Source organism: Hylobates moloch, unplaced genomic scaffold (genome assembly GCF_009828535.3).
Source record: "Hylobates moloch isolate HMO894 unplaced genomic scaffold, HMol_V3 SCAFFOLD_7, whole genome shotgun sequence".
Taxonomy (NCBI): Eukaryota; Metazoa; Chordata; class Mammalia; order Primates; family Hylobatidae; genus Hylobates; species Hylobates moloch.
In genome coordinates this window covers 114210779-114222218 of record NW_026652282.1, presented here as the reverse complement: position 1 = coordinate 114222218, position 11440 = coordinate 114210779, and the positions used below count along the sequence as shown (strand labels likewise).

General features: G+C 40.5%; 1 protein-coding gene and 1 pseudogene across 1 annotated transcript in view; one reads left to right on the top strand and one right to left on the bottom strand.

The window, feature by feature from the left end:
• GPC3 (glypican 3) overlaps window positions 1-11440 on the top strand; it is a 478961-nt gene that overhangs the window by 332654 nt on the left and 134867 nt on the right. The window contains exon 6 of the mRNA XM_058441435.1: window positions 11265-11385. Within this exon, the coding sequence (XP_058297418.1) occupies window positions 11265-11385 (121 nt within the window). The remainder of the gene's footprint in view (window positions 1-11264; window positions 11386-11440) is intronic.
• LOC116812051 (small ribosomal subunit protein eS24-like) lies at window positions 1450-1866 on the bottom strand (annotated as a pseudogene).

Genomic DNA, 11440 nt, shown 5'->3' with positions numbered 1-11440 from the left:
CTCTACTAAAAATACAAAAAATTAGCCGGGCGTGGTGGCGGGCGCCTGTAGTCCCAGCTACTCGGAGAGGCTGAGGCAGGAGAATGGCGTGAACCCGGGAGGCGGAGCTTGCAGTGAGCCGAGATTGCGCCACTGCACTCCAGCCTGGGCGACAGAGCGAGACTCCGTCTTAAAAAAAAAAAAAAAACACCAGGTAAAGATCATGTCCTTTTGGTTTAACTTGAGTAGGACAAGAAAATGTCTGGTCCTAGTTCTCTGGACTAGAAGAACTTGGTAAATGAGTTTGGGGTGATTGAATAAGAAGTCTCTACCACACTCCTTGTTCTGTTATTCCCCACCCCCGATTACTGAGCTTTGAATTACACCTTTTTCTTTCTCTGTTTTTCAACACAGTTGGAGTCCTCTCCTCATTTGTATGTTCCCCTCAAGGACAGCCATCAGAGAGACAATGCTCTGGCCTAGTGTCCTGACCGCCATGTTTAGTTCTCACCAGCTTGCTTACTCTTTGGGCTCTGCCTAGCTTGCAATTCTCACAAGAATCACTTTTGCTGTGCTTACTTTTCTCTCTCTTTATCTCTAGCCTCTTCTGCAAAGTTGGTTTCTTCAGACTAACATTCAGGTGACCTCATCTCAAGCATTTTCTCATTACCTTCCCCTTTCTGCTGGGGGACTGTTCCCCACAGCCACAGACTCTTCTCCTTGTAGTGGGTGATACTAACTTCTCACTCTTTCCTCACCATCTGAAAAGTATTCTTTGCTTTTCTGGGTTTCAGTGGCTTCCTGATTATGTACCGAGACAAATCTTTTAGTCCTTCCTCAAAGTAAGGTTGGAGACTGCACTGTAAATGGATTCTAATGCAGTTATTCCCTCATATAGCTAATGGCTACTAACGGAGATATAGAAATAGGTTTATATCACCAAACACCGCATGTTCTCACTCATAGGTGGGAATTGAACAATGAGAACACTTGGACACAGGGCAGGGAACATCACACACCGGGGCCTGGCGTGGGATGGGGGGATGGGGGAAGGATAGCGTTAGGAGAAATACCTAATGTAAATGACAAGTTAATGGGTGCAGCAAACCAATATGACCATGTATACATATGTAACAAACCTGCACACTTAAAGTATAATAAAAAAAAAAAAAAAGAAAAAGCAAAAGAAAGAAACAGGTTTACATGCCCTGGGTTTCTTTCCTAGATTTTGCTTCCTCTCTACTGAAATCTACTTGTAATTTCTGAAAGGCTGTTGTTGGAGAACACAGGTACTTCTTGGAGTAAAGTGGATATATCTGTTTGTAGCACCCTCATAGCTTAACATTGGCTCTGAAGTAGTACTGCTATGCAAACAATCATGAAAGACATTTTTTTCACTTGAAAGTTTTTAGTTTATAAATCCTCTCGTGAAAAATCCACAATGGCCACAGATAACATCATTGCAGCCCTTTACTCCTTCGGCTTTTTGCCAGCACCAACATTGGCCTTTGCAGTCCCCCTGACTTTCTTTATTGGGTTCTTGCATTCCTTTCGTTGCTTTCTTGAGGTCTTTTTCTTCTTATGCAGGCCATGTCTTGCAAGTCTATGTTTGGGTTCATTTTTCTTTGCATAATCCAGGGAATCATAAATCACGCCAAAGCCAGTTGTCTTGCCACCACCAAAATGAGTTCTGAATCCAAATACAAAGATGACATCTGGTGTGGTCTTGTACATTTTGGCTAGTTTTTCCTGTCTTAGGCACTCTTAAATTTCTGTCTTAGGCACTGTTGCCTTCCTGGGGTCAAGGGCATCAATGACCATTTGTTTCCCCTGCAGTAGTCCGTTGGTCATGAACTTTGTAGTTCGGATAGTTACCGTGTCGTTCATGATGGCTGTCTATCCTCAGACAGCCAGGGAGGAGAAAGACATTTTTATTTAGATATGTGCATAAATAAAGAAGAAGCTAATTGTTTCTGTCTTTATTAAGCACATTTACAAATCTCAGCTCTTTTCACCTTTGCTTTATTTTACTGTGCATTTATGTAAATTAACACTGTATCATGGATAAAGAAAAGGACGTTTTCTTAGGCCTCTTAATAGGATGGTTTTTCTACCCTGTTTTGTGGTTTGTCTTTAAAGCTATTTATGCTCTTTAAATTATCCAGTTTTTCCCACAGTGATTGTTGTGGCCAGAATGCGTTCCAAGGAAACAGATAAATCACTGTTAGGGATTACATGCAATACTGAATTTTGTCCATAAGATGGCGCTCTGAGAATGTGCGATCTCTAACATTTTTAGCCATGTATAGCTGGGCAGCATATTAAACTTTTGTGAAATCAAATTTTTTTTGGTAGGGACCTAGTCCTTCTGATTGGCTCTCAAGCGCTTGGAACCATTCTGATACTTAAGGGAAGAAGGAAAGTGAATTTTCTAGCAGTTCCCTTGTCCTAAATCAGTACTAGCAAGTGTCAAAAATCAGCAAGATCTGTTTGAGGGACCTTTTAAAGAAAAGGATTTCTTCTAAATGTGAGACTTGTGATACTAACCCTATGTGTTGTTACAAATGTCCCTGTCTGGGTATCAGATTCTTCATCTACACAGTGAGTGGATTGGACCAGATGATTGCTGAGAGTGCTTCCATTTCAAATGATCTACATTTGAATTTGTTGATTTCCCTCCACTACTCCATTGCTGCCTCAGCCAGAACAGAAATGAGAAGAAAAGATCGCCTATTTTACGCTTGTTTGACTCTATTCCTCTTCTACAAGTACTCTCTTTGCTTCAACTGTCCCAAGACAAGCATGCCCAGATGTCCTGTTTTAATGAGGTTCCTTTTCTCTTTATGGCTTTTGCGCAGGTTTTTCCCTGCTCTCCCCAACCCCCTCCCCAATCCCTAACCAATCTGCCTGAACAGAAGCATGTCCCCCTTTTCACTTCACAAATAGGATTTTCTTAGTATTATGACAGTCATTTTTGTGCTAAACAGATACCAAGCTGGATAAAGAAGACGCCGCATGTAAGATAACACTTCTAACATCCAACATAGCATGTCCAGTTAAGAAAACATTAGATTTGGGAGGTAGAAACATCTCTCAGTTTATTTTTCCTCCTCCACTGGCTAGTATTCATTGCCAGAACCATGTCAAAGCCTCAGTAGAGAAGCAGTATTTTGCAGAGGAGGACAATTAATTTAATTACAGATGAATATTACTAAGTAGCTAACCCATTGTTACAATCCCCCATGGCCAAGTGTCCCCATTCCTGACACCCTCTGGGCAGTCTGTGGATAAGAAGAATTGGGGCCACGCTGGCTCATCCTCATTCAAGGCCTGTCATGAACCATGTGCTCCAGTGGCACAGAGCTAGCCTGAGGAAATGAAATGCTGAATTAATGAATTAATGCAAAGCTGCAGAGGCACCCTTCACCGATTGACTTCCCTCTGGGCTTGAAGCTCAGAGCATGCATGTTACATGAAATTCCCCAGGGGCACATCACACATGTTGCCTTGCTGTAGCCAAGGTGACAAAGGCAGGGATGCACTAAGACATTGTTATCCTGCATTTGTTTTCCTATTGTCCTTAGACATTTGAAATCTTCAAATAGTCTTTGGTATGTGTCTAGTGGCATGGATGGTGGTGGTGGTGGATTATTTACTTCTCTAACTTCAACACCTTGTCTCCCAAGAACACAAGTATGTCACTGAATGGCCTTGGCCTGCCCACCCTGGCCTCCCAAAGTATGGCTATTAAATAGCCATATTGTTGGATCTCTGTGTAAGAGAAGAAACCGCATACACAGGGCTCTCTCCAGGGGCTCTTAAAGGGCAAATCCAGGAATCTTGCTGAGTAGGCCAAGAGAGCTTTGTGGCGATGCTGCTGGGAGCCTTGTAGACCATTATAAGAAGCTCATCCATTGTTTCCTACAAGGAAGCAATGTAGCGGGGTGGTGAGGAAATGTCAAATATTCAGGCAACATCATTTCTCTCTAAGGAAGCAAGACCAGCATAGTGGTTAAGAACCACACAGCTGGAGATGGAACCCACACAGCTGGAGATGGATTCTCAAAGTTCACACTCCAGCTCTGCTGCAGACAAGCTGTGTGACTTTAGGCAAGTGACTTACCTTCTCTGTGCCTCAGCAGCAGCAAAAACAGGCTGCCAATAGGGTAGTCAGGAGGATTAAGTGCATGTTTTCTTTTTCTTCAGTGCTTCAAACAGTATCTGGCACAGAGAAAGCACTCAGTAACTGACAGCTAGTATAAGTACCATGAGGTGCTTTGGGTGATTAAAAAAAAAAAAAAAAAAACTAACCAAGCCTCTGCCTTCAAAGACCTCACAGAGTACATGGGGTGGCAAATAGAATATACATAAAAGGAGCACTAGCAACTCACGGCAGTGCCCACAGTACATTTCAATGTGAGAGCAATGAGGTCAGCGTGACTCCAGGTGGTTCAGGGAGGCCCTCAATTCTCATCAGGTGAGGACTTCAGGCATCTAGAGGAAAAGGTAGTGAGAACTTGAATATGTTCTTTGCCTCTGTTTTGAGGGAGGGTACAACTGATAATTTACATTCATGTTCACATCCTCACTGATATACTGTCTTTTTGAAATAGGCAGGTTGGAGTTACCTCATTGAAGAGTAGAAAATAGGGCCGGGCATGGTGGCTTATGCCTATAATCCCAGCATTTTGGGAGGCCGAAGTGGGCAGGCGGATCCTGAAGTCGGGAGATCAAGACCATCCTGGCTAACACGGTGCAAACCCCGTCTCTACTAAAAATACAAAAAAATTAGCCGGGTGTGGTGGCAGGGCGCCTGTAGTCCCAGCAGAATGACGTGAACCCAGGAGGCGGAGGTTGCAGTGAGCCGAGATTGCACCATTGCACTCCAGCCTGGGCGACAGAGTGAGACTCCATCTCAAAAATAAAATAAAATAAAATACAAAACAAATTATCCAGGCATGGTGGCAGGTATTTGTAGTGCCAGCTAGTCAGGTTGCTGGGTTCACTCTGTCATCCAGGCTGGAGTGCAGTGGTGTGATCTCGGCTCACTGCAACCCCCACCTCCCAGGCTTAAGTGATCCTCCCACCTGAGCCTCCTGGGTAGCTGGGCCTGGGACTACGTGCACACGGCAACATGCCTGGCTCATTTTTGTGTCTTTTGTGGAGATGAGCCTTCACCATGTTGCCCAGGCGGGTCTCAAACTCCTGGACTCAAACAATCTGCCCACCTTGACCTCCCGAAGTACTGGGATTAGAGGCATGAGCCACCACACCCAGCCAATATGGGCTATATTTAACCTAACAAAGTTGACTTGGTGACCTGATGTCAACCACCTAAGGTTTGAAGGAACTCAAGGGTGACATTGTGAACATTGCCCCAAATATGTGTTCTGTCATAAGAAAGCACCTTTAAGGAAGGACATTGGTGATGGCCAACATAACTCTTATTAGCAGGAAGGATTTCCCAGAGGCCCCGAGATGTGCATCTGAGTCAGGCCCACTTTTTGTTTTTCTTTTGTTTTGTTCTCTTTTGCCTTTAAAACAACTGTCTGGGAATATAATGTACAATATGGTGACTATATTAAAGAATACTATATCATATATTTGAGATTCACTAAGAGAGTAGTTCTTAAATGTTCTCACCACAAAAATAGAGATAATTATGTGAGGTGATGAATAGGTTAATTAGCTGGTTTGGCATAATCGTTTAACAATGAGTACATATATCAAAACATCACATTGGAAGTGTACATGTATTTAACTTTTATCAATTCTACCTCAAGAAAGCTGGAAAAACATTTTAATTAACTGCTGTATAAAATCTCATTCATTACATATTAAACTATTATAAAGATTAAAAATGGTCATGGTAAAAAATATTTTAAAATATAGAAGGATATAAAAAAATGAGATTTCACTAGCATCTCCCTATTCTCACTCACTGAAAGTGACTGCTCTTATCCTTTCCTTATATAGCCATCTAAAATTTTTCTGGGCATATTTGAACATGTATAGAGTATATAAGAGTAATGCAAATGTAGACCCATTTTCACTGCAGATGCTGCTATTTGTATGTGTTATAATGTATCTCGTACTTGATTCCATATCAACACATACAGATCTACTTTGCCCTATTAATGTGCTCATAGTATTTCATTCTAACACTCATTACTTTTAAAATTTGGTTCAATATTTTTTCTGGCTAAGGAGCAAAGGATAGAGACATGAGAAACAGAAAAAAGTATTGAGAGCTGTGAGAGAGGTATCAAGATACCTAAAGGATAGTGCAAGAACACAGAGTTTTTAAATAGTGCCACTAAACTTAAGCAACTATAGGCATCAGTTGGACCAGAACTTTTGGTTACTGCCTTGTGAAGTAGATGCAAAAATGGCAAGTTTTAGGCCTAAGCCACAGGGCAGCTATTCCCAACACTTCTGTAACCAGAAACCATGCTTAATTTGCTAGAGTCCTTTGAGGATTCAAATAGCACATGGATAGAGCAGAACAGTAGATGCTATTTCAACTTTCAAAAAGTTTGGCAAGCTTTTAAACCCAAAACTGTCTTTTAAAAATGGAGTCACCATGGGATCAGGGAGCAGTGTTTAGTCCTGGCACTTTATCCATGGCTGGGAGATAAGAAATTTTAAAAAATACATAGCTAAAGGGGCACTTTTCTGAATGGCAGAAAATAATACAGCAGGGCCACAAAGGATCAGCTGTGGGATTAATTTGATTTAATATTTATAATAGTTTTGGAAGCTGGAGTACAGGGCAAAATCACTAAGTTGGCAAATGTCTTTACACTATTCCAATGAGGATAAGAAGCTTCGGGAAGACGCTTGTTTTATAGGAGTGGACATAAAAGTGGTTGGCAAGCTTTGATATGAAAAAGACCAAGGATATGTCTCTAGGGACACATTCCTGAAGTTCATTTCAGAAGATTTATAATGAGCCTTACCTCTTTATCTGCAAATAGGGTCTCTGCTTCAGGCATCAGTAGGAGTTAAAGAAGAGAAGATGGAGTTGGTAGTATCATCAGAAGGTGGATGATATTTAAACAGACCGCATTATATGAACATAAAAGAGGAGGCTAGTAGTGAGCCGATTCCCACCAGATAAAGAATGTTCCTTTATGTCTCTTTAAAACAGCCCCCAAAGGCAATTGGTATTTGATGATTGGTGATCTGTGTATTCATGAATTAACTTTTAAAGTTAAATAATCTGAATGTGTTAAGCTATCATTTTAGAAGAAATGAAATCAAATGTGCTCTTCAGCATCTTTGCTACAAAATATTTTCCTTCTCAGAGGATGACTTTTAATTATGAATGTCAGAACTAGATTTCCTGACCTCCTCTGTTAGCATGCATGTTTTTCAAAGTATGTCCTTAATATTGGCAGATACATTGTATCATGGATGGGGACATCTAATAGAATGAGATTAGTATCTTCTGAAGTTGTGAAATTTTCAGTAATAAAGAAATAATGCCCTATCTAATTTTCAGTAATAAAGAGCTAATGCCCTATCTAACTCTCAACTTCACAGTGTGGTTGAGAAGCTCAAATGAGCTGAGTGATATGAAACTGCTTTGTAAAGTGCTGTGCAAAAATATGGTAGTGTTCATTATTCTTTGTACTTCATAATTTGGGATTAGAAATATAAATTGACTCAAAGTCTACAAATTTATCCTTTATAGATATAAATGCCAGTGTGTGAAAATCAGTATACAAGGATGTTCTCTGCAGCATTGTTTATATTGACAAAATATTACAAATTATTGTTAATCACTAAGGTATTGGATAAAGAAGTTATTACTGAGCCATACAGAGGAATAAGAACAAGGCAGTTCCATGTGTTCTAACATGAAAATATGTCCAAAGTATATATTTAGTTTTAGTTTTTGTTTTGAGACAGGGTCTCACTCTGTCACCCAGGCTAGAGCACAGTGGTGTGATCACAGCTCACTGCAGCCTTGAGCTCCCGGGCTCAACACTTCAGCCTCCAAAGGTGTGCACCACTACGCCTGGCTAATTTTTTTTTTTTGAGTGGTTCGGTTTCTTAACTGTTTTATTTTAAGCAGTTCTGTTTTTTGTATTAAAATACTGCAACTCAATATTTTTGTCAAAGTTTCCACTTTCTTATCAGAGACAAAACCAGAAAAATACAAAAAGTGTTCCTTTCCCTCATTTCTCAAGCATAACATCCAACAATTTGGTAGCTGGTAGCTGTTTTTGACAGTTGTGACTTGTATTTGGTGATATAAACAAGATTATAGAGGCATTAAACCATAAATGTAGTTTCTTTTTTTTTGGTCATTACTATCATTTTACAAAATATTTAACTTCTACTTTGAACATTAAAATGTAGTCCAGCTTTTTAAAGCCACAATTAACCACCATATTTTTTATAGGACCAACACAGTTTGATTGTGCTTTAAAAAATGATCATTTAGAATCAATTAATTAGAAATGCTTAATGCCTACCTTAAGTGGATACCTAATTGATTCCTAAAATAAAATTTTGATCTCTTTAAAGATGTTCAAGTTGCAACATTGAAGCTGCTTTGGTGGTGCTATCTAAATGATAATCTGTTTGCAAATGCCAAATGAAAACTCTTTGTTGGTAGATTGAGCTATGTGCCGAATTAAACACAAATTAGTTTAGGCATCTTCACTTTTCATTATCTTATCTCGTTGGAAATCATACATAATGTAAACAGTAGAACCTGATTCACTGATTTTTTTCCTTAGTTTAATACAAGTGTGCCTCACTTTAAGCAAAATATACTAAATGATTTCTGAAGCAGGAGTTTCCTTATTTTTTTCAGTTAAAAAGATTTGCTTACAGAATTTCTTTAAATAACAAGGCTTCTTTGGCCTGTTTAGAATATTCAGATCACAGAAATTCATTTCACACACAACTTGTTTGAAATACCTACATTGCATAAAATGAGGCATACAGGTACATGTGCCCATTCCATCAAGATTGCCTCATTATTTTGTGGTTATTTTATATTTTTCAGTTTGTCATTATTAACACTTTCGTATGCTAGGTTCATTCACTCCCTATTTTGGTTGAGACGAGTTAGTGTTTCTAAAGAGTGTTTCGTAATCTCTTGTCCCAAACTAGGCTGGTTTGGGAACCCAGTGAGAGTGACTGAAAATTGAAATACTTCCAGAACACAGCCTATCACCCTGTGGAGATAACACACAAACTACCTCAGAGGACCCCCACCTGTGGCAGTGAAAATCATGTGAGAGTCATAATTCAAAAGAAAAAAGTGCTGGGCACCGTGGCTCATGCCCGTAATCTCAGCACTTTGGGAGGCTGAGGCAGGAGGATCACTTGAGCCCAGGTGTTTGAGACCAGTCTGGGCAACATAGGGAGACCCCGCCTCTACAAAAAATTGGCCAGACTTGGTGGCTCACACCTGTAATCCCGGCACTTTGGGAGGCCGAGGTGGATGGATCACCTGAGGTCAAGAGTTCAAGACCAGCCTGACCAACATGGCGAAACCCCGTCACTACTAAAATGCCCAGCTAATTTTTTGTATTTTTTGTAGAGATGGGGTTTCACCATGTTGCCCAGGCTGTTCTCAAACTCCTGGGCTCAAGTAATCCGCCCGCCTTGGCCTCCCAAAGTGCTGGGATTACAAGTCCAATCCAAAGTATATATATTATAAGTGATACAAACTTGCAAATCAGTATGAGTAGTATCATTCCAATTTTGGTTAAAATTACCTATTAGTATATGTAGGTGAAAACCTCTACATGTATATCAAACTGTTGACCATGGTCCACTCTTGGAAAGACAGATTGATGGGGCAACTTTTACTTTATGCCTTGTTTATTTTTGTACTTCTTGAATTGTTTACAATGAACATTATTATTTTGTAATTAAAAATATGAATTATAGATATCAATTTTGCTCTTATAACCCTGGCTACCATATTGTAATTGAAAAAAAAAAGTATATAATGAGAGAGCAAAAGCCCTGGGAATCTTTTCATTTCTTTAAGAAAGCATTCCATTATCAGGATCAGGAGCAAGTAAAAAAGAGCTCAAAACCTTTTTCTCTCTTTGGCAATGGTGTTCTGGTATTTCCACATGATGAAAGCAAAAGGAATAAATGAAATCTGTTTCTTGTTTGCTTTGTTTCGCAAAATGAGGAATAATTCTATGTAGAGGTCTGGAACCAATAAGGAAACCACCTCATTTGTGAATCACTGTCCCAGTTGAAGTTGGCAAAACCCCACACTGGAAGGCAGAATTGCCTAGTACTTTAAATAGTTACCCTTCTCGTGATGGTGAGGATGTCAATTGTTACCTTGAAACTTCAATTCTGGGCCAGGCGCGGTGGCTCACGCTTGTAATCCCAGCACTTTGGGAGGCCGAGGCGGGCGGATCACGAGGTCAGGAGATCGAGACCACGGTGAAACCCCGTCTCTACTAAAAATACAAAAAATTAGCCGGGCATGGTGGCGGGTGCCTGTAGTCCCAGCTACTCGGAGAGGCTGAGGCAGGAGAATGGCGTGAACCCAGGAGGCGGAGCTTGCAGTGAGCTGAGATTGCGCCACTGCACTCCAGCCTGGGCGACAGAGCGAGACTCTGTCTCAAAAAAAAAAAAAAAAGAAACTTCAATTCTGGAGTAAAGCCTATGGTTTATCCTACAGGAGCACATTAAAATCTTCCCTTGGGCTGGTGTTCTCTCCTCTCATGGAGAATGCAGAGGGAAGCTGACAGGTGTAATTTATGGTGCAAGTGATTTGAGAAAGTCTCCTGAATAGATACCCAGCTCCAGAGCCTACAGGAAATGGTGGGAGGAGGAAGAAGAGGAGAAGGAAGAGGTAAAGAACATGGAAGAATCTTTCTCCTTCAAATGAGTAGAAGGCTCACACACAGTGAAGGTTCATTCTGTGTGCTTCACTGTCATGACCTTGAACCTTCCCTAGCACAGCTCTAATCACTCTGCCTGGTCATTGGCCCTTACTCTTCTAGACTCCCCACTGGACTGAGAGCACAATAAGGGCACACAGACCTTGTCTGTCTTGTTCATTGTTGTATTCCCAACATCTAGGGAAAAAAAAAGGATGTTGAATATATTTGTTGATTGTTGAATGTATTTTTTTTACTGTAAATAGACACTATGTGGAGTGGTCTACTTTTGCACCATGAGGTTGTCTCATGAGCTTGTGGTCAGCCTGACTGTTGATGCCAAATACAGTCAGCTTTTCCTTTGTTTGGGACTTTCTTTGACAAACCTTTTCTTTACCTTCACCTTCACAGATATAGCCAAAAGGCGGCAAGGAATGGAATGAAAAACCAGTTCAATCTCCATGAGCTGAAAATGAAGGGCCCTGAGCCAGTGGTCAGTCAAATTATTGACAAACTGAAGCACATTAACCAGGTATGTGGAATGTAAAAAAATAATAATAAAAAGTAGAAATAACCGAGGGGGGGGG